This window comes from Engystomops pustulosus, chromosome 1 (genome assembly GCF_040894005.1).
Source record: "Engystomops pustulosus chromosome 1, aEngPut4.maternal, whole genome shotgun sequence".
Classification (NCBI taxonomy): domain Eukaryota; kingdom Metazoa; phylum Chordata; class Amphibia; order Anura; family Leptodactylidae; genus Engystomops; species Engystomops pustulosus.
Window position 1 is genome coordinate 82,182,491 of NC_092411.1, and position 23,856 is coordinate 82,206,346.

The following is a 23,856-nucleotide window of genomic DNA, read 5'->3' on the forward strand; positions in this document are numbered from 1 at the left end:
GCTGTGCAGGAGCACTTGTCTACCACCGTGTGCTGAAACTTCCTCTGCTGCCCTGAGATTACAGCAGGAAGAGGGAGGGGGGGGGGGGAAGTGCTAAGGGAGCAGACATGGAGGATGAGACATTGTAACATTGTGTATATCTGACATGTGATCATACCCTTAGCAGTCCTTACCTGACTGGTTTCATGTAACGTTAGCTCAATAACCAGCAGACACATGAAAATGCAGCTTTATATCTTTATTTTGGAAATGCCCTTTTGCATCGCAAAGCCAACGCTTGTTTACATGTATCATATGTAATAGATATGTTATTAATAATAATACAATGCTGCCATTAACACCTTGCTTGCAGAGAGAAACCTAAAGGATGTCATGTAGGATATTTTCTGGTTACTGCATGGATAGAGCTCTGCTGCCAGGGTATGGTTAAAGCTTATATATCGATGCATTGGTGGCTGCAAGGAATCATTCTGAAGGCAGTCTCTGTTTAAATACTTTGTACTTAACATAGAATAATAACGTATACAATAATGGTTACAAAGACGCATTCTGGTTCCCTTGTACAAATTTTTTTTTTTTTGGCAAAACGTTTACTTTCTACAGTTGTGCATGTGAGAAAACTTATGAAGTAACAAAACAAAATAAATTAACCCAGAAAATATACATTATAAAATATGCTTAAGTCCTAAGTAAATGCAAATGGTATTTCACAATGAATGCCCTATATAAATGACCTCATATCATAACACCTAAGGCTGGCCACCAGAAGGCAAGAGCTGACTTTCAGAGCCAGTGGGTAGAGAACATTCAGTATTAGCTGCAGCGTATGTAACCGGCGAATGTAACAGGGAATGTGCAGCAGCTAAACATGCTCTACCTGACGAGCACTCTGGACCATCATTCTTAAAGTGGTCTTTTAAGGTCCTGGTGAAACATTACAAATGTCATGTCTTTGTAATCCATAAACCTGGGCTGCAGTGGCCCTCCACTTCGGCTAGCGCCTTTAAGAATACAGGGCGTTTTGCTGAAATAGTCTATACCTACAGTATACAAAATATGAAAATAATCTTTGCCAGCATCCAGGAAAAGGATTTATGCTGTGCCAGCTATACTGGGAAGCCATTGTAGCATCCTTTTTCATGTCCTCAAGAGCTGAGTGGAATGACTAGAACAAGACAAAAAAAAAATAAAAAGAAGAAGAGAGAATCGCTCTACCGCTCACAATTGCAAATAATGAGGATAAATTGTAAATTTTCTTTTAGCAATTTTAGATTTTCCAGGATAAAGTCCAGATGAAGCCTGTGCAGTTGTATGAAGTAGTGGGAATTCTAGAACTTCATTGTGCACTGGAATGAGAAGCATCCATTTCAATAGAAAATAAAACAAAAAATTCTGAATATTAATATAACCCTTCTGGGAAAGCACCTGCGTAAGGAAGCATGTACCGAGCCTGGTATGTGGTTGTGGAAAGTTCTTTAAAGAAACATGGGATATGGAGTCCAAGGTATGTGCAAGACTTAGCCTGGGAACATCTCAGCAGCTGTCTCCCAAGTGTGGTCAGTCTGTAAATGCAGCAATCCGTTTGGTCACTTACAGTTCTCATAAGTCCAAGGCCAAGAACTAAATGTAGTGAAACATTCACATGTATTGTCATTAGTGTTATAGGCACGAAGTACAGAAAACAATCTGGAATTAAAAAGGCAGCAGCTAGAAAGTCTGCACAGCATGTGCTTTAGTGTGTATCCCTTTACTAGGTACTAGGCTTGGAAACACATCAAATGTTCTTGATGGAGGTCAGAGCATCTGTAAGAAGCACACGTTGCTAAGGCACTAAGAGAACACGAGCAAGACATGAAACGGATATCACCAACTGCGTTCATCTTGTTGCTTCCACTGCCTTGGCACGAGCTGCATCCTGAGATACTACAATCTGAAAACGGGATGACCCTTAGCTCACATAGACGGATGTGTGTGTCATAGCATGTCTGGCATATCGGTGAGATCTGTTTAAAGATGCTGGGTAGTTCTACCATTCTCGCATCAAATGAATGGCAAATCTTGTGCCCACAATTCCTCAAAGACATTCCACATGTTGGAGAAGGTCTTGACCAACAGAAGATTCAAATTCAAGTTTCAAAGTATTTGTAAATTGACGTGACATAGGTCATCAGACACTGCCAGTCTGGTCGTTCGGTTCGTACCATTTCATTTATGTCCTGGTAAATTAAAAAAAAAAAATAAAGTAATCTGATAAAAGTGAAAACACACACAAAAAAACAAAAAAACAAAAAAAAAAAACAACACACCTTAAAATGTATTCACAAAAATCTCTATAAAACTCACCAAAGTAGATTTGATGCCCACACTTTCAGCTGCTTGGAACGCCAAGGTAAAATTTCTCCGCTATAAAAATGGGGAATAAATGTTAAGCACAGATACTTGCCCCATAGGAGAAAATGTATCAACGATCACAACCTGTCAAGCTTCCGTTCGGAACTTTAGTTTTATTTCATCAAATAAAAACATCCACTGTTTACAGTTCAACCAACGCATTTCGTTTGCAGCAACATCCATTACATTGGTATGTCCAAAATGCGTTGGTTAAAGGGGTTGTCCGAGTGTTCCTAAAATCCTAGAGGCAGACTGGGGAGGGATTTCAAAAAACAAAATACAAACCTGTACTCACCTCCTGTGTCGCTCCTGATATTCAGCGATGCTGTCTTGTCGTTTGTTTACAGGGGGCACAGAAGCTGCTTTGAGGTCAGATTCTTGCCAGCCACGCGCACCTGTCCTAATATCTTAGTGCTTGAAACAAAGTTGGGAAATGGGACGAGTGGGTGTGGCCGGCCGGAAGACGAGTGCAGCGCAGCTTCCATGTCCCTACAAACAAATAGGCGCACGGCGCGGCGACACGGTGGCATGTGACCTTAGGAGCGATGGAGGTGGTGAGTACAGGTTTTTGGTTTTTTTTTTTTAAATCCCTCCCCAGCCTGCCACCATAATTTAAAAAAAAAATCGGTCAACCCCTTTAAACCCCTGTAAAAAAAGATGGATGTTTGCATATGATAAAATAAAACTGATGTTTTAATGAGAACCTTCCTGTTATCAGAAGCCTGGTTGCGAGTATTCACTACATAAACAAAGAATACCTTACGAGTCATAACTGGCTTAATGGTGATGGATAGGTATTTCTACATACTACTAACCCGATCCATCAACAATTACCTTGTCCTGATTGCTCAGCTCCTGGTATGGGATGTGGGCAGGAAGATAGGTGTGCAGTAAAGCGCAGAATGCAAGTCCATCATTCCAACTGCTGCTGAAATTTGTGATGTCAATATTCTGCAAAACAGAACAACCGTGTAAGTATCTACGTTACATAGTCTTGTGTGTCTCCAGTTCATATTGGGATGCAATGCGGCTTGTGTGGGCATTTTATTTCAGACCACCATCTTCTTTAACCAAGCTTGTATGGGCAGAAAACCTGTTTTCTAAAATATTTGTTATATCGCCGAACATTTCTGCTGTCCAATAAGACATATTACATATTATGTTTCCCCCGAAAATAAGACAGCGTTTTATATTAATTTTAGTTCCTAAATAGGTCCTATTTTCAGGGGATTTTTCCATGAACAAGAATTCACATTCATCAGCTTCTTTAACAACTCTCCAAACTCTGAATTTCATGCTGAATTTATAGTGACTCCGTTTGTATTGGAAGCATTGGCCCCAAACTCTCGTGTATAGCAGTATCACTTTCCTTAAATGACCCCTTTTTGTCCATGGAGCTGCTTGTATTGCATTTGCAGTGCAACAGCAAGTAATTTTATTCCATGAATTTTTCACCCATGTCACAACCTCTTGGGAGTATCTAAAAGATCTACTAATGCCAATGTAGAGGCAGGGGAGGTGGGGTGCTGTAGCAACGACTGCCGCTAGGTCTTATTTTCAGGGGAGGCCTTATATCTCTAAGCTTGAACAAAATTGTACGAGGTCTTATTTTTGAGATGTCCTATTTTAGGCGAAATAGGGTACCATTTATATATAACATGCAATATCCTGGTGTTTGGGGGTTTAGCCAAAACTCAGTAATACGATTAGTATTTGTAACATAATACAAAGGAATCTCCTCCTCACTAGAGCAGGAAGTTCCCTCCCGCTGTCCATGTCTTCTCTACCCCCGCCTGTCCATGGGTCAAATTCATTTCTGGGAAGAAACTAAAATAATACCAATAATAATAAAGAATTCATTTCCTGACTGTAGAACAGCTGTACGTGCTGAGGCGCGCAGACACACACAATAGCTATGACCCGCTTAATCGGGGAGTCCAGGCTAAGCATCTGAATAACCAGCAGATATGAGGACACAGAAGGAGTAAAAATCCTGGATTTACTTCTACTCCCCAACACAAAGAATTAAACCACTTGAGATCAGAATTTCTTAAAACTGGTGTCTAAGTGATATTTTTTTGAATAAAGGTCTTGCCTTCAATAGACGGAGTCTATTTAGAAATGCAATCCTCTTACAGGACTGTATAATAACTGAACTCCTCCTATGGCAAGTGGCAAATGACCATTAGTTTGGGTAACCATCTAGAATATTAAACCTTCTCAGAGATGCCAATAACGATATTCATACGATTGGTCACCTAGTAAATCCCAATGTTGGGTTTGTTCTTTTATAAATAAATCCTGTCTTAATTACAGTGGGAGAATATCTCTCTAACAATCCTTACAGACACACAGGAAAAAGACATAATAAAGAACAGATGAACTTTTGTCAAATTGTTTTAGGAAAAAAAAAAACAGCAGACACATTTCTTACTTAAAGGACATCTACCACCAGGATGAAAGATTGTATGTAAATTAACCTGAGGGGCTCCATCAAACCTAGATTAAACTACAATATGACAGATGATACACCTATGATACATGATATCTATAAAAAAGTAGCAGAGGACACATTGCTATCTATCCAATATGAAAGTGTTATTCACTAGCTGTGGCACCATCTATCCCCATGTACTGTATAAGGCTGCTTTCTCTATGAAGACCGGAAAGACCTATACGTGGATGCCACTCTCCTCAGAGGGTACAGTATAAGGGGACAGCAAACCCACTGTATTGGATTGAGGAACACCACTATACCGAGTTATAAAACCCAATGTTTCCCTAAAAGCTAAAGAATAGAAACAAATTGCCCATATTGTGCAGGAAATGAATCAGTTATGCTGTCAACAAACACAAACGATTATGGAGACTTCTGGCAGTGGGATCTCCCATGGCTAGCAGGTATCGGGCAAGATAACATCAGAAAACATAAAATACAGACTGCTAAAAAAAATAAACTTTTATATACATTTGAAGCCTACAGCTCCATTATATAAACGACACATATACATGTTTTTCTCACATCAGACATGAAATTGGGATAAACCCTTACTCTTATTTATATACTTATATTTGCTAAATGCCGGAGTCAAAAGTCTACATACATTTTAGAAGTATTTGGTGCCCTTAAACTGTATGATGTGGGTCATATGTTTAGGATATCCTTTCACAAGTTTCTCACAAATGGTCGGAATTAGGCCTTTTCAGTGTTGTCCTAAAATTTTTAATAGGATTAAGATCAGGGCTTTGTGATGGTTATCTGTCCTATCACATTTTCCCAGCATTCTTGTGACTTGTGTTTAGCCCCTAAAAACATACCTTTAATCAAAAGCCTATACACCCCAGCAACCAAACTCTTTTTCTTTTTAGTGTTTTTAATAAAGTCATGGATGTGACTAATTTTATACTTCTATGAATCCTTATTGCTTTAACTGCATGTGCTAACTGTGAGTATCTCAAAAAATCCCCATTATTTAGACCCGCTTTTGTTTTAAGTGAATAGAAACTTACCACTACCCCTTTATCCAGTATCTGAGAGAAAAGGCGCACCCCTCTATCTTCCCAAAAAATGGGATCTGGAAGGTTACCAAGTTCTGGGAAGAGGGGATTGTGCCACAGTGGAGTATCTTCTATAATGCCATCCATAAGAATAATTTTCCTCATGAGACTCCAGCCTTTATATATGGTCTCTATACTTGTATTTGACCCCTTTTTGTTCTGCACTACCCCACTCTCCAGTGCTTCATACACTGTAGGGGCTTTCCAGTCTTCCATTATCCAAGTTTTCAATGGTTCTTACCTATCCTTCCATCCTACTATACGGGACATCTGGGCCGCAAGAAAATAGCCCTGCAGAAAGGGTATACCCAATGCCCCTTCTCCTGAGGGTCTATATAAGTAACTGATTTTGATTCTGGCTCTCTTCCTCCCCCAAATTAGTTCTGTAATCTCAGCAGCAGTGACCACACAGTTATAAGGAGGGGGGGGGAAGCTCCTTCAATATGTAACAGTCTGTAAATCTGCAGCACAGAGGGGCTCTCATAACACACCCATATCCTTTCTGGCTCGTTGGCATTATTTTAAAAGTGGATTTTAGAAGGATGGAGGCCATGGATAACAAATAAGATTACAACAGTCATTGTGGTTGGATCTATGAGTGCCCCTAGTTAATCATGATGATTTTCATGGTAGATTTTCTTTCATTCTAGATTTCCTGACTGATGTCTAGAGATGTTGCCTCAGTGTTGCCAAAATGTTCTTTCCTTGTGATGCTGTCTATTTTGAGAAGTGTACCAGTCTCTTTTGCAGCAAAACAACCCCACAACATGATGCTGCCATCCCTGTGTTTCACTGTTGGGATAGTGTTGTGAGGCTCGCAAGAGTCTCCTTTTTTTCCTCTAAACGTAAGAATGGACATTATGGCCACACACTTCAGTTTTCGTTTTGTCAGACCACAGGCCATGTCTCCAAAAATTAAAAGGTCTTTAGTCCTCAGAAGTTTCCAAAAAGACATGACATAATCCTATGGGCAGTACCAAATTCTTAAAAGGCATAGTAATCTGTTGAAATTGCAGATAGTAATAAAATGCCTTAAAAAATGTTTCTCTTTCTCATTATTCTGGCATTTGGCAATCCTTAAACGGGAAATGTTTATTCTGATACCATGTCAGATATTGAGAAAAGCATGCATATGTGTCTTTTTATATGGTGTAGGTAAACTTCTGGTTTTAACTGTTTGTATATTTTTTGTTCTCAACACCATCAACTTTATTCCACAAACACATGGAAATGCCCCAAACATCCCAGTATGATAGAATTGCTGGTTCAACCGATAGCGTATGGTTTATTTAAGTGTTGTTTACTATAATTATGTAAAACCAACATTTCTTTACAACTGAGAAATAAATACTAGAAAGGTGCACAGGAAAACCCTTTAAAAATAAAACCCCCAGAAAAGGATTGACACATTTGTGAGTCTGGAAGGAGGAACAATAAACTGACCAAAGACACACTATGACACAATAGGAATAAACATGTTTTAGGTTATACTTTACAGAAAACATGTCAGCATATAAAAACTGGCCAGGGATATTGTAGCCAGAACATTAGAAATGCTTCCACCCCAGTGCTGTGCCCATAACGATAAACATAGTATTTGGTACAATGCCATTATTTGGCAGGAAGTCACAAGACCTTTCCACCAAGAATATAGCTGTTCATATCACAGTAATTTATTCTTCATACACACAGACCTCCAATAACTTTTTAAGTAAATAAAAACTAAGGGAACTAATATTATGCAATGCTTTTCAGGCAGAATTCTTAATAATTAATTTGTAATAAATAAATTGTAATAAGGAAGTCTGTGAAATTGTGCACAACGCAGTGTGTGAGGAAGAGCACGTGCGCTCTCCAGCTTATGGCCCCTAGCTTCAGTGATATGCATAACATGGGATACAGAAACTGAGGACATTTTCCATTCAAAAACTGAGCAGCATTAGTGTTGGGCCAACATGTATACAGATCCCAAAATCGGGTAACCCTAAAAGCCTCTATTTTTACTATGGAAGGGAATAAAAGTGACGCTCATCCAACCAACATCTGTGTATTTGAAGAGTATTTGCTAATTCTTTCCTGGTTCTGGACAGATGGAGCTACATGTATCCCGGTAACTATCCTTCATCCGCTCCCAGGAGAGAGAGAGTGCTGCTTAATAACCCAGGACCTAATTAACCAACCTAACAATCTGCCTACGCGTGTTCAGGGTAAAATCCACATTTACATGATAACCCATGCAGTGCCAACACATGCGAAGGTAACCAGGCTTTACTTACAACCCCACCACACTCACCTGGTATCCTTCAGTCTTCTTCTGACACCATTTCAACAAGGCGTTCCTCTTTGAGCCACCATATTCCCTAGAAAGGGCTGACAAGGGGTCCTTTCTTTCCTCCCTATATAAAAAGTACACAGTATATGTAAAATGTAAGGCAATAAAGCACACATTAAACATACAGCATAAATATAAAGCACCCGTGAAACAAGCGAAATGCAAAAACCAAAAGCAGAAAAGTCCAATTAAGTGATTCCCAGCAGTCTGTTTAGAACTTGCATTAATGATTTGCATTCTGGGAAGTGTAGTCTTCACACCAGGTACAGTATTCTGATGCAGAAAAAGCCACCTCTCCCAGAACACAGCAGAGCACAGAGTATTGCATTTTAGAAGCTCAGCTAACCTGTTTAGGGTGTGTCTGTCGACTGTTTCCATTAGCAGCTCGGGTCTATAATACAGGCTGTAACTCATGGTCAGTACAAGGTAAATAATTCAATGTAATGTACAATATCTGAACTTCTTATGTAGATTTATATAGAAAACCGTAGAAAAAAAAAGTGTTGACTGTACTGTTTAGGCCAAAATCATGTGCGGCATCATTGTTTCAGACTATACGGCACTAGCGAGGGGGTTTTACAATACTCCAACCACACGCTGTGCAAAAGATCTGTGAACATTTGACAATTTTTCAAATCCACGGTGTGCCCCCTCATACATTTTTATATATCTATAGAAAAATGTATAAACTGCAACTCAGACAGAAAAATCTGCAGCTGCAAAGTGCGTTTTTTATTTCTGCAGATCTCAAGCACTTTTGTTGCAGTTTACAACTGTTCCTCATTGACCACAGACCTTAAAAAATACATTCGATCTGCATTAAAAAAAAATAATTAATAAAATAGTTAGACTAATGTACCTGATTCGGCTGCGAGCAGTTGGTGTCACAGATGCTGTGGGAGAGGAAGAAGTCAGAGAAAGTTGTGGCGAGGATGAGGTCATTGACATCAAAGGAGAAGGAGAACCCCCATCTGGCACAGTGATGTCACGTTTCAGTTCCTCACTGCTGCGCCGCGATACTGAAAGACAGAAATAGCCATTACAGAACACAAATACAAAAGGAAACAGCTTTCAGGGCTAGATATGCCACGAAGTTCACCCAACTTCCAGAAAGTGTAACAGCTGACCATTTTTGCAACATATTTATTTGTTTTAATTGGTACAGAATAAACAATGGAAGAAAATTCTGCTCTGTAGTGATAATTTTATTAACCCAAGTCTCCTTTACATTGTAATCAGCTCTTAGAGGTATCCCAGACAAGGAGAGGAAAGGGCCAGGAAATCAGTATGGAAGTGCAGGTCAGACACTTCCTACCCAATATTGTTCTTAATATCAGGCCAGGAAATAGAAAAACAAAAGAATAGAGTAAATAAAGAAAAAAAACCTGACTGCTTAAGAAGGACGTGCAAAGTGACAGATATTAGAATATGACACAATTACAGTAAAGGGATAGGTAATTCTCCATTATGAGTTCCACATTTGTTACTTATAAAGTAGCAATTCCTTTAAGAGTAGGTAAGCCTTTGAAGCCATATTTCTTCTAGAAATGAATAGAGCCGGTGAGAATAGTAAAATGGCTTGTTTAAGAAAATCTGCCATTAAAATCAAGCATGATAAATCAGGGGTACATACTCAGAGATCCAGATACTGTGACTGTGTCTGGATTAAAATTACGGTAATCAGCCAGAAGGGGCGTTACCAGAGCCCCTCTGTGTTATGGCTTCACAGCCTGTTGCACTACCCCCCTGCTCTCTCAGCACCTCCCTCCCTACCCACTGCCTAATGTAATCTCACCACACAGTTCATTTTGTGTGAAATGATATAAGAAAGTTCCTTGGCTTTACCAGCAATAGATTTGGTACTGTCCATAGCTGGGACCCGTGGCAGAGAAGATGCACTTCTTGCACTGGAAGCAGTTCTTAGCAAATGATCTGCATACAATAAAAACTCATATTATACAAAGCAATATCGTATCATGAATTACTAGAAATGGTTTTCCCTATACAATTCCCCAATGAACATACATATGAAAGGGATTTACTTTAAGAACCAAACCTCCCCTTAACTTTGCAACCACCACATGAAGGAGTACAGGATCTTGATCATACACATAATAGGCATCAGCAGGTACCTTACAGAATTTGGTATCCTAAACCACAGTAACGCAGTGTACCGCCATAGTAAATGACTGATGAGTCAACTACCTCATTTCTCCCTGGCATGGCAGTACTGGCATTATTAAGAAAATAGATTTAAGGTTTAATTCCATTTATAGCTGAAACCCCAGTGTTATCTAAAATGACACACAAGTAGTGGGTACAACATTCTGCTCTATGAAGATTCTAGAAACTACGATTACATATTACCCAATGCTTGGTTTTTTTTCTCTTCAATCGAGTAAAGGATTAGAAACAGAATCAAAGTGGTCTTCAGGTAATATATATTTTTTATACTATGCAAAGACTGTATGCAATGCAAGACTGTATACTCAATTCGCTCCAGTGGAGCGTGGCACATTGTGTGCACATCCTCTGTATGCAGAGGTTCAGTGGTGATGTGGGGTCAACAGTGCGAGTGTCCACTACAGCATGCAGGTATCTTCATTGCTGAGCCTCTGCATACAAACAGACTGATGGAGCCATACAGCACTAGAATGAGGTGAACATATGATGTTTGCTGTCTTAATACCCCAGGAGCAATAGTACATAATAGAATTTAAAAAAAAAAAAAAAAAATGGTCAGAGAATAGAAAAGTGAGAGCTCTAGCATTGCTCATTCACAGCAAAGCTGGGCGAATGGGATACATGGAGCCAGAGCATCAAACTGTCAGCAGAGAGGCAAGGCCTGTAGTGGTGGTGCTGTGCCTCCAAATGTAAAATGCTAAATATAACATCACATTTGGCTACTTTGGATTTCTGTATACCTTGAACTGGTATTTCAGCAAAACTTGGTCTTTTCTCAGACAGGCCTGGTAATGATTTAGTTGAAGATATCGGCCCACTGATGGAATGTCTCTGCAACATAAGAAGAACATAATATAGATGGATCCCTAGTGACATTTATTTGATAACCTGTGGAATCTTAAGTGTATTTTCAATTTCTGCTTTAATTACTTTTCTTTTGAATATCAGTTGAACAGAAGTTAATCTGAATTAAAATTTAAAACAACTATTAAAATTGTTACATTTAGGCTGCAATCACACGACTGCAGGGGAACGTATATACGGCCGCAAGATTGTGGCCGTACATACGACTCCCATAGGCCGGCTACATACAGGACATATAGATAGGACATATGTACTATATTCCCCCGTGTTACGGCGCCGTGTGCTGCTATGGACAGGGAAGGGGTCACCGCTCCTTCTCTCCAGCGCGGCGTATGTATCACTTTAGTGTGCTGGCCATCCTAATGAGTTTATCCAATCTACAAACTAAACAAGAGGACTGTAAATTAATGCATGGGTCTACAAGCGTTTAATCCAGGAAACAAAGCTGATAACACATCCACAATCCATTATTTCCTTACCTGCATGGGGGATACAGCAGCAGCAGGTGGTGTCTTCATTGGGCTAGGACTGAGGGGTGTGCGGGGAATAGAAGCTGCTGCAGCAGCAGCTGCTACTGCTGGACTGGGGGCTATCAAAAGGGGATAATATGCAAGTTACACTACAAGTCACTACAGAGGAAATGCATATATCATGGCTTGTGCCCTGCTTTTACCTGGTGAAGATGATGCATTATCAAATGATTTGATGAGAGTCTTCACTGTTGGCGTAGGCTCAGAAGAGGTGGAAGACCTACGACTAAGACCCATTCCTTGTCTCAGCGCTGCCAGGTCTCTCTCCACTGCATTCATGTAATTATAGACCCGGCCCCTTTCTTCTTCTTGCCTAGAGATAGGGAGGCTTAGGATTTACATACAAATACACATGTCTACATTTTTCCAGTCTTCGAAATATTTGTGACCTTACTTGCGGGATGCAGCATTCTCCAGTTCCTTGGCAAGTTTTTCATTCTTCTCCTGTGCCTCATGGAGCCGTCGTTTGAGATCACCGATTTCTTCTTGTGCTTCGGATTTGATATCATTAGCGATTACAACTGCAGTTTGTAAATCAGCCTGAAACTGGCGCCACTCAGCAGACTCCTCCTATACAACCATAAGAAGAGATGCATTCATTGGAACTTTTTTATTTTTCTATATATATAGCCTCAGGAGGGCTTGTTTTTGTAAGATATGGTATCTTTTCTACTGGCCCAGTTTTCAATACAATGTATTGCAAAATGAAAGAAAAATTTTCCCCGAAGGGGTCTTGTTATCTTTAATGTTTATATAATTATGATTACAGATATAACAAGTTAGTACAGTTTCTATTTTCAAAGAAAATAAAAAAAAATAGAAGCTCGTTTTTCAACATTTAGATCCCACTGTCCTCCAACATACTGGTTTATTAATAGTTATTCAAAAATCCTTTTCTTTTCGTTCTGTATACCTTTATCTGCAACTCATCACATGTTCTTTTACAAAAAAATTACCGACAAGAGTGTCATAATCGCTATGGTGGACTCTCCACATGAATCGGTGTGGATCAATCATCAATCAATCAATCAATCATGGTCTGGTGGAGTGTTTTGTGAAGTGGAGCACAGCTGATAGTTTGTGTCTGAATACTCATAAACTAAAAGGAGCATATACAGGGGGGTGGGATATGAAAATTGAACCAGTAGTGATTGCTGATAAAACAATAGAAGCTGTAGAGACTTATAAATATCTTAATTAAATTGGCAATTAAACTGGAAGCGCAACACTGATAAACTGCTGCTTTTCGTGATATTGGGGCAAAGGGCACTTTCAGGAACTGCTATAAACAGTTCAGGTCTCACCAAAAGCAGTACAGGAAATCTTGCAGGAAATTAGATATTTTTTAGTCTATAAAATAGACTATAAATAAGGTAGTGTCTACTCTTCATTGTACAATACGTCAGTTTCAGGCTATTGAAATTGGGCATGCATTATTGTGTTTTATCGGTAACGGCGTGCAAAAGCTATATGTAATGTCAGGTCATGTCATTTTATGTAATGTCAGGTCATGCTGTTTTGGGAGTCCATGTTTATGTAATAGGCCGTGGCACTACGATTTCCCTTTGGGGAAGAATAAAGTATTTATGAAGCATAAAGAATAAAATCTTTATGCACTACAAACATAGTGCCATTCAAAAACACAAACTATTCCTACAAAAAAACAACACTCATACAGTAACGGCAACAGAAAATGTAAATCTCTATGGGCTTCGGATGACTATGAAATATTTTTAAATATAAAAATATGTTTGGTCATTGAGGTGAAAAATTGCCTTGGCATCAAGGGGTAGTAATCTTAATATACAAAAATAATGGTGGAGTAAAAAAATAAAAATGTGTCCTTACCCTTAACTTCCGATTTAATATTTTAATCTCACGCTCCATGTCATGTTTTTGATCTTGCAGCTTTTTTACCGTGTCTGTAGGATAAATTAGAATCCGTATGTAAGAGCAAGACATGAACAGAGAGCATCCATTAGTGACTCAATTTAGGACGTGATCCAGACCACTCAGAGGTAGTTAATAATCTTTAACAGGTTAAACCCTGAGGATGTATGTAGACATGATGCATAAAAGAGAAAATAGTTAGATATAATTACTACACGCGAAACGTGTTTCCTTCATAAAGTACAGTCTTAACACCTCCTCTGGGTATGTGCTGCAGCCTTATTGTTTGAGACAGGAAAGTAGAGAAGCTTAAGGCGACCAGCACGTACAGGACAGGATGCCACCTTAAGGCTGTTGGTAACCATGTCATTAAGCTGTCCTGCCACTTTGCCTATGAAACACTACAATTAGGACAACTTCTGTATTGACTGATGACAAACAGAAGACTCCAGGATAGAGAATACTATATTGAGGGCATGGCACATGGCACATCTACATGGCAGATTTCCATTATAAAAAAAGAATAAAAATCTGCAGTGCATTGGTCCATAATATTCCACAGTAATAAACGCCACATATAATTTATCTTTTGCTGTGGATTTTGTGTGGAACTCACATTGCTATGTGACTGCCACAGATTCACATTGCCAAGAATTTATCTTTTTTTTTGCATGTTATTTCATTTATCGAAATAGATCCATAATATTTACACCTTCTAGCAAAGCCACATCCAATATTTGTCAGTTATATTATTATAACTTTATAAATTTTGCCGTTTTAACTGTAAATGTCTACATTATACCAATTTTCTCTCATCTGGATAAAGTCCCAATGCACATGAAAAATCTTCGTGTCCAAGTTTTGCACTGGTCTAGGTGAAACAACATCTGGAACAAACACTGACGCATTAAGTCTTGCTCCAATTCTCCTGCGAGATATGTCCCAAAGAAGCCAAAAGGGGAAACAAAAAAGAAGGACTGCACTTAGATAGCATCAGGGTGCAGGCTTTTGTTTCATTGATGCATGATAGCTACAGCACACACCTGCATTCAGCCTGTTCCATTCCCCATTCCGTTATGAAATAGTGGGAAAAAATTTTGCCACAGCCAGTGTCTTTTTTTCCACTATCATAATGGATTTGAAACAGAAGAAAAATGTGCATTGAGGTCAATGGGAAACAGAGACTTTTGATTCACCTTCTGTTCAATGGAAACCCCAGACGCAGCGGTGAACTGGGCATAAAAAAAAGTATCTTAGAGCTGTCAAAAAATCTGACAAGTCAGATTACAATTGGACTACAAAAATGGACTGCTGTATTGTACTAGGACAGAAAACTGATTGATTTACATTTGTTGAATCAATTATGTGCAATATGTTTGCTATATTTGCAGGACTAGGCTGGTTAAGGGTCATTAAAAAAAAACACCTTTTTATTAATTGTGGAAAAAAAAGTAAAAAAATGGTTTAGAATTGAATATGTTTTGTTTTTTAACAAAACACAATGAGCACAAATGGATGTTTTTCAATGTCATATGAGTAAGCCCTAAGTCTGCAAGTTTTAAAGGGCAGGACTATTTTGCTGTAACTGCATTGGAATGTTATGTGTATTTTCTATGGTGCTGGTTGTGTCATACCGCCCTCTGCTGGGAAATGCCACATACTTACTCTCCAAATCGGATATGATGAGGTTGTCATGTAGCTTTACAGCTCTGTGCTGCTCAACTTCATCCTCTAGTTCAAATATGGTTTCCTTCATATCACTGCGTTCTGTCTCTTTTTCTTCCAACTCACTCCTCACCTTATCCAGTGCCAGAGTCAACTCTGACACCTGCTTTTGTGCCTCTTCACGGAACGCTCTATACTCATCTTCCAGCTAAAGGGAACATTAAAAGCAATGTATGAAATAAAAATGTCGTTTGTAATAATCGATAAAATAAAAATACCCCATTTCCATCAATTTACCTTGTCAAAGGCATCTTGCATTCGTCTGAGGTCACTCTGTAAATGCACTAACTCCTCTTGTAGGTTCCCTGCCAGGGCTTCCGCTTTCTCTTTATCAGAGCGCACACTTTCCAGTAGATTCTGTATGTGTGATGCATCTCCAGAGCTGTGTATAGAATACAATTCTGACACCCTTTGCTTCTCCTGCTCCAACTGTGCTTTCAGACGGGAGCATTCGGACTGCTCAGCACTTAGGGAAGCTTTGTATTCCTCCAGAGTTGCAGCAAGTGACTGTTTGGCATGTTGCTCGGCCTCCAAAATGCGCTCCATGTGGTGGTTCCTCTCCTTAAGAGCCCTTATGACATCCTGTGCGTCCTTATTATCCTGCTCTGCCATTTTCAGGGTATTGCTCAAATGTTGCTGAACACCCAACAGTTGCTCTCGCTCAAAACGGCCACTGTCAGCCAATTCCATATATCTCTGCTCTAGTTCCAGATAGCGGCTACTTTTTAGGTCTTCATCTAGAGAGTATGACACGTGGTGCTCATCTAGAAGCGCTCGTGCATACTCCAACTGACGGCTGAACAACTCTAGCTTGTCACTCTGCTGGCACAGAGAGTCCATCAATATGACCTTTTCTTCCCCTAGTCGCTCATTTTCACTGTTGAGCTCTTGGGTTATTTGCTGTAAATCAGCCAGTTCCTGTAGTGTGGCTTGCAGCTCCTCAGCTGTACTATGCTGGTTCTCTTCCATTTGGTGGATACGCTCTGTCAGACAGGCTACAGAAACTTCACTTACGTTTCCACTACTGCCTTTACGGGATCGTTCAGTGCTAGGAAGACCCTCTGACTCTGAGGACGAAGAAGGAGCATCAAGAGCATCATCACTTGATGTAAGAGGCTGGTAAACTTCACTGCACTCACTGTCCAAATTATCCATGGAACTACTCCTTCTCTCTCCAGTCAGTGTGCTCTCATCCTGACTCAGGAGGTCCTCCATTGAGCCAGGTGTGGAGCCCTCCACAGAAGAAGCCAAAGTACCTCCTCCACAGTCACTATGGCTGCCAGTAGCCATATCTATGGATTGGTAACCATATAATTTGTCTGTAACATCTAACTGTTGACCTAATGAGAAACCTAATGCATTCAAGCGATCTTTAAGCATGCGGTTCTCACTTTTTAGCTGCTGCAGCTCTTCGCGTACCACAGCGTTCTGCTCCTGCAGTTGCACTAATGGAGTTTCTTCAGGACTTTTGTCAGACAGATCTTCTCCCAATTGTGTCCGTATGTCCCTTAGCTCTGTGCGCAGAAGCAAAATCTCCGCATCTTTACTCTTGGCAAGGCTCACCAAGTCCTTGACCTTAGCTTCAAGGGCAGCACGATCACTAATCTGGTTGTCAGATTTGGATTTGCTCATACGGAGAACCTCAGACTCTGCCCGGGCACGAGAGCGTTTGGTAGGGGCAGAGTTATCTCCTATACTAATCCCTGTACTCTGAGTTTTTTTGCTGGTGTTTAAACGGGAACGTTCACGCACTCTTTCTCGCGACGATCCTGCCTCTTTTGTCCCAGATGAGCCACTTCTTTTGGTACCGATGCCTCCTGTACATAAATAGAGAAAAGTAATTAAAATAAACAGGAAAAAACAAGGATGCAGTGAAACTCACTAAATTTGGATGCGGAGTGGTTGGGAGGAAAAGGGGCACTGCATCCCAAAAAAATTATTATTTATGTCCAGGAAACTCACCAAATGTATAAAGAAGCCTTTCACCCGAGCAAGAAATTCTAACCAGAACTGTCCTCATTGGGCCCCAGTTAAACCAAAACTTGCTGCAATGCTACAAACAGGAGCCGAGGGGCCAGTCAGCTTTATTTTTTGTACCCCCTGCCCTGGCCTAAAGGGTTTCCCACACCCCACCAAGATTCTTAAAAGAAAGGCAAAAAAACCTTTGAAAACAGTCATACCTGTGTTACTCCTTGCTTTGCCCTCTGATCCACTCATTGCTGATCCAGCAATAGGATTTGTTATGCCACTGCTTTTCTTCGCCTTCACACCATTACTTGCTGGCAGCCCGCCAGCCATGCCAGCTAAGAGATCGTCATTACTTTTAGCCTGAAAAGGGGGTGACGAGGAAAAATTATATTACAGACTGTTCTTCCACACAAGGCCTACATACGACGGAAGAATATAAAGTAAAAATTTTAATTAAACGTATGCCATAATTACAAGTGCAATTCAAATAAACAAAACAAAACTGGAATATGCATGCCCATTAAGAATAATGCAGCCCACTCTGTACAGATAGCGGCATACCATATATACTCGAGTTTAAGCCGACCCAAGTATAAGTCAAGGCCCCTTAGTTGGGCAGCCCCCTGCCAGCCCCCTTAGTTGGGCAGCCCCCTGCCAGCCCCCTTAGTTGGGCAGCCCCCTGCCAGCCCCCTTAGTTGGGCAGCCCCCGCCAGCCCCCTTAGTTGGGCAGCCCCCGCCAGCCCCCTTAGTTGGGCAGCCCCCGCCAGCCCCCTTAGTTGGGCAGCCCCCGCCAGCCCCCTTAGTTGGGCAGCCCCCGCCAGCCCCCTTAGTTGGGCAGCCCCCGCCAGCCCCCTTAGTTGGGCAGCCCCCGCCAGCCCCCTTAGTTGGGCAGCCCCCGCCAGCCCCCTTAGTTGGGCAGCCCCCGCCAGCCCCCTTAGTTGGGCAGCCCCCGCCAGCCCCCTTAGTTGGGCAGCCCCCGCCAGCCCCCTTAGTTGGGCAGCCCCCGCCAGCCCCCTTAGTTGGGCAGCCCCCGCCAGCCCCCTTAGTTGGGCAGCCCCCGCCAGCCCCCTTAGTTGGGCAGCCCCCGCCAGCCCCCTTAGTTGGGCAGCCCCCGCCAGCCCCCTTAGTTGGGCAGCCCCCGCCAGCCCCCTTAGTTGGGCAGCCCCCGCCAGCCCCCTTAGTTGGGCAGCCCCCGCCAGCCCCTTAGTTGGGCAGCCCCCGCCAGCCCACTTAAGTATACAGCCGCCCCACTGTACACATTTTTTTTAAAAACTCCCCGATGCTCCGGTCCCCTCTCATTTCTTGGTTGCAACAGACGGTAGAGAAGCGTCCACGCGTTCTGCCAGCTGGCGCAAACTATGACATCCTCAGCGGCGACACCGATGAATCATAGTGTGCGCCGGCCGATCGCCCGGACCTCTCTCGCCGAGCATCGGGGTGCCGGAGGACGAGTTTCTTTTTTTAATTGACTCTTATATAAGCCGAGGTGAAGTTTTTCATTTTTTGTGCAGAAAAACTCAGTTTATACATGAGTACATACGGTAGTTAGAGACAGCATGATCCTTAAAGGACACCTGTCATCAGGTCTGTGTCACTTGTCCTGTCACTACTACCTGTTGGAGTAGCTCACATGGATCCCATCCCAGCCTTTATCTAGTTACTTCATACATTATTCATTGTAAAATCATCTATTTTTTATCATGTAAATGAGGCTGGTCACATGGTCAGAGGCAGTGATGTCACCCCTGTTACCCCTCCCCTCTCCTCCCCCTGCTCATGTCTGTGTGTAATGTATAGTAAAGCATGGCTAGTGTGTGTGCTGCATCTGCTGACATGCTGCATCCTCCTAATACACATGTGTGATACACAGACATCGGCTACACAAGTATCTGACATGTTCTGGCTGCATCCTGGAGCTGCTGTATCTTTCCTAAACACACACACACACACACATGCTGCAGGGGGTGTGGCCGCCAGCACCAGGAAGCACATCATTATACAGCCTCACATCATTATACAGGCTGTCAGTCATGCACTGGGGGTGTGGCTGTACTTCACACTCATGAATAAGGTGGACAGCTTGAATATGCTAATGCTTCATTGGACATTTCACAGGTCATTTGCATACAGCTTTAGGACCTCATTGCTTAGGTTTACAGGCATGTAGAGGGACAATGAAGGGATAGAGGCAATGCTCTCTAATGGCAGTTTATGAAAATATATTTAGTTTAGGGGGGTTATTTTGCATGACGGGTTCTCTTTAAGTCTCCTAAAATGATACGGCCAATATCAGTTTTTTTTTTATCCATATATACAGCAATAAATGTATAATAAATGCTGTAACAAAGTAAAAGTGGATCTAAGTGGCTCATTTTGTTCTAACCTTAGATAAAGATGATCCCGGACGGGTAACTTTGGATAACGTAGGTGCACTGCTGTCGGACTTTGCCCTCTCACTGCCCTGGGTTTTGTTGGTGGCGGGTACTTTGGGGGCAGAGCCTGCGCTCCTGTTTGCTTTCCTCATCCTTGGCGGCCTGTTTGTGATGCATTTACAGCTGACTCTGTGAAGCAAGAGTAACATTATTAATATGTTATAGTACAGTCTGATATTATAGAGACAAATAGAAAAGGTCTTCCACAAAAAAGGTACAAGTTTTAACAGCACTTCAATGATAAAAAACTAGTCAGATGATGAAGACTTCTTAGGCCTTGTGCACAAATCAGAGCTAATGTACAGTAGCAAGGAGAGTGCCTGTATGCACTAACAATGGAGGTGTGGGCACTCCATATTGTGTAGAGTATTTCAGAAATATTGTGCTTTTTTTGGTGGATTGAATCACGCAGGAAAAGTTTCCCTATGTCACAAAATGAAAACAAGGAAATATGACAGTAAATGTCCACTACACCTATGTAGAAGTTATTACCTCAGAAAATAATGGTTTATAAAAACATAACTCAGCAACATAGAAAAGGCAAATGCTGCTGTGCCCTGGACTCATTGTGGTGAATAAAGTACATTCTAGATACATGTGGAGAGTTATACAACCACAACAGCATTTATTCCACTGGACTAAACAGATATAAAAGCATACGGAGCAATGTAATTTATTAGATCACATTACATACATACATTTCTGAGACAAATCCTACATGTATAACCGTTACCTGCTGTTATGCTGGAGGCTCCTAGGAGAACACATGTTGTAGTTCGGATCTGGACTATGTCTGATATGGCTACACTAGACTGGTCTGAGATATTTATATCTTTGTCTGCCCGCCCTCGTACCTTTCAAAAATCTGCAGAACCCAATGAGCTGCGCTGCATCCGACTCTTTTCCTCCCCCAAAGATGAGTAACGCTGCATCAGGAGGGTCCGAAAAAACTGGATTTAGATTTGAACCCAGCAAGTGATGTGAGAGACTACAGCTTGTATACAGGGGACAAGTCTTCCTTATTTGGCATCTCACAAGGCACTGCAGGGATTCTGACAGACATGAAACGCTCCTAATACTTGAAATTCCATGGAAATGACAGACAAGAGAATGTTCATATTTGCCCTACCCCCATCTAATGGATCTGTCTAGAACTTAACATATAGTCTGCACATCTGGATTACCTATTGCAATGTATGGTGACTGACGTAAGACATACTACAGTCGTCTACCTCATTTCTAGTTAAAGACGATCACCCTCTATCACACAGGTGGTTACAAGCCCACACCTTTTGTATTGCATGGAAGCTGCTATACATAGCTCACTATGCAAACAGCGAACACAAAGCTCCTAAATAAGCATCTACAGAGAACAGGAGCAAAAAAACCTGTATGTTTTTGGGGGTTTATTTCTTTCATAGCGCTCACTGTGCAGTAGGAATATGTTACACTATTTGGTAGATCATGATTACTGCAACACCAATTTTTTTTTTTTTTTTGTAGACTTCATTATTTTTGCATAAGAAAAACACTTTTAATAAACATGTCCTGTGTCATACAATAGCAATGGCCACTATTTAAAGACTATGGGGCAGATTTATCAATCAGTCTGAAAGTCAGAATATTTCCAGTTGCCCCTGGCAACCAATCACAGCTCAGCTTTCATTTCACCAGTGCTCATGAATATTTTAAAGGGGAGCTGTGATTGGTTGCCATGGGCAATTGGAAATATTCTGACTTTCAGACTGCTTGATAAATCTGCCCCTATGTGTCTAGTTAACATGTTATACCCTATTAGCAGGATGGAGGATAACAAGCTGATTGAGTAGGATCCGACTGCTGGGACCCCCCACTGATCACAAGAACGAGACATCAAGCAATCCCAAAGAGCAAGCTCCTAGCTGCTCCTTTCAATACAATGGGAATGTCATAAATATCTGAGCACAGCGCTCGGTTATCTATGGCACTCACATAGACAGTAAATGGGTGCATTGGAGATAGAAATGGAAGAACACAGCGTTCAGCTGAAACTCCCATATGATTAAATAGAGCGTTAGAACACATTTGCAAGACTGTTGGGGGTTCTTGTGATTAGGTTTTTATCAGATGGACCCTCACAACAATTCTGTGATAAGGAGATAAATTGTTAACTTGGAAAATACAAAATAAAGTTCCAGCTTACTGCAACCCTTAGACCTCTTTCACACTAACGTGTGAGGGACTGATATCTAGCCGCACAAATATCGGTCCCCATAGAAGCCAATGGTGCATTGGCTGTACTGTCATGTGCATCACTGTACTGTCCACAGGAAAAAGATAGAGCATGCTCCATCTTTTCCTCTAAGTATCGCCGGGCGCCATGCATTGCTATGGAGAGGGAAGGGATGAGCAGCGCTCTTCAGCTCTCAGCTGTATGCTCTCCGGGGGCAACCAGACAGTGTGAAAGAGGCCTTACAAGACTTCTCCAGTGCATGGAATGGCCTAAAGCTTCACAAGTGAATGTGCAACAAAAGAAATGTATCCAGCACTCTAAGGAGCAGCTTAAAAACATCTCTGTCCTTTATTGTAAAAAGAGTAGCACCACATACAAGGTAGACAGTAAAGACAGATTGACTTAGGTTCCCTTTATAGCGGTTGTACTGTCAACAGATATGGACCTAATAAACCACTACTAGTATGTTGTCATGCAATTAAACACCTTCCAGATGAGGTTTCTTTCATGGTCCTGTATGCTGGCATCATACAGAAAATCGGCTTTGAAGTGAGATGTGAATTAGTCGTATAAAGTCAAGGAGGCGGAGAATTCAGCACTGAAGTCAGACTCTACCTGCCTAGTACGTCCTCTTTGCTGCAAGTGATAGTGATTTATATTCTGATCTTGCATTTTTTCTTCTTTTTTTCTGTCCATGAATATGGATGCTACCATCTTGTTGAGCTTTATGGTCTCATGGCCATGGTCATAATCTGGAACCAATTTGCTGACGTCTAAGTAGAGTTTTCTAGGTGTGCTTTGTGAAGTGAGGGGGAGTAAATACGCTGTGACATTCATTGTTAGTAGTCAATATAATAATAGTGTTTTCTATAGAGGTGTTATCCTCCACTGTAATCCTGTCTGTCTTGTCTGTGATGTAAATGTGGTGACTGCTGCATTGAGAAGCCTACAGAATTAGCCGTTGGGTGTCAGTCTATTATTGGACCCAGAGGCCAGAGAGTGCATTTCTGAATATAGTGTTTATTATAAAATCTAAAAAGTGACATGGAAAAATGTTTTAAACAATTGTCCCAAATTCCTAAAAATAATAAATAATTAAACTTGGTTAAATTGATTATTTTATAGTAACATTCTGTTTTGTGTGACAACATAATCTGGAACCAACAAGCAAAATTGCCAGTTAATATGAATACAGGCAGTCCCTGGGTTACTGATAGGTTCCTTGGGTTTGTTCTTAAGTTGAATTTGTATGCAAATTCCAGACAAAATTTATTTTTGTTCCAGTGACTATCGAAGTTTCAATATTTTTTACTGTAATGGGACCAATGATTATCAATAAAACTTCATTACAGACACCTTACAGCTGATCAGTGCAGTCTGGGACTATAGTAAAGCATCCAGAGAGCTTCACCAGAGGTCACAGTGGGCAGAGGGGTTCGTCTTTAACTAGGGGCCGTCTGTAAGTCAGGTGTCCTTAAGTAGGGGACCGCCTGTGTAAGTGTTGAAAGTGGTTACGGCTCCTCTTTGTACCCTTAACAATGTGGGTGCATTGTGTTGAAAGAGGAGAGCAGGACCATTTCTAGGGTATAAGCTGGTAGCACTACTTGCAATCCAATTACCAGATATCAGAAATGTGGCCATATACCTCTACCCATAAGAGCCATTGTGAAGGGCAAAGCTGAAAATAATACTTCAGATTTACATAAGAAGACTACAGCAACCAAATGAAAAAGAAAAACAGTGATATCCACTGCAGATGTGCGGTGGCTA

General features: G+C 41.2%; 1 protein-coding gene across 2 annotated transcripts in view; it reads right to left on the bottom strand.

Moving 5' to 3' along the window:
• Positions 1-223: 223 nt before the first annotated feature.
• The window catches only part of SPECC1L (sperm antigen with calponin homology and coiled-coil domains 1 like), a 30,823-nt gene continuing 7,190 nt past the window's right edge, over positions 224-23,856 (bottom strand). The window contains exons 2-17 of one of the 2 annotated variants that reach the window (XM_072145490.1): positions 19,826-20,003; positions 17,655-17,802; positions 15,712-17,291; positions 15,415-15,622; positions 13,708-13,781; positions 12,254-12,429; positions 12,003-12,172; positions 11,809-11,918; positions 11,206-11,296; positions 10,127-10,213; positions 9,141-9,300; positions 8,628-8,684; positions 8,243-8,345; positions 3,226-3,342; positions 2,344-2,403; positions 224-2,216 (exon numbers count right to left, since the gene is read on the bottom strand). In XM_072145490.1, the coding sequence (XP_072001591.1) occupies positions 2,127-2,216; positions 2,344-2,403; positions 3,226-3,342; positions 8,243-8,345; positions 8,628-8,684; positions 9,141-9,300; positions 10,127-10,213; positions 11,206-11,296; positions 11,809-11,918; positions 12,003-12,172; positions 12,254-12,429; positions 13,708-13,781; positions 15,415-15,622; positions 15,712-17,291; positions 17,655-17,802; positions 19,826-19,966 (3,372 nt within the window). In that variant the 5' untranslated portion in view covers positions 19,967-20,003 and the 3' untranslated portion in view covers positions 224-2,126. The remainder of the gene's footprint in view (positions 2,217-2,343; positions 2,404-3,225; positions 3,343-8,242; positions 8,346-8,627; positions 8,685-9,140; positions 9,301-10,126; positions 10,214-11,205; positions 11,297-11,808; positions 11,919-12,002; positions 12,173-12,253; positions 12,430-13,707; positions 13,782-15,414; positions 15,623-15,711; positions 17,292-17,654; positions 17,803-19,825; positions 20,004-23,856) is intronic. The other variant, XM_072145499.1, reaches the window with a different exon arrangement.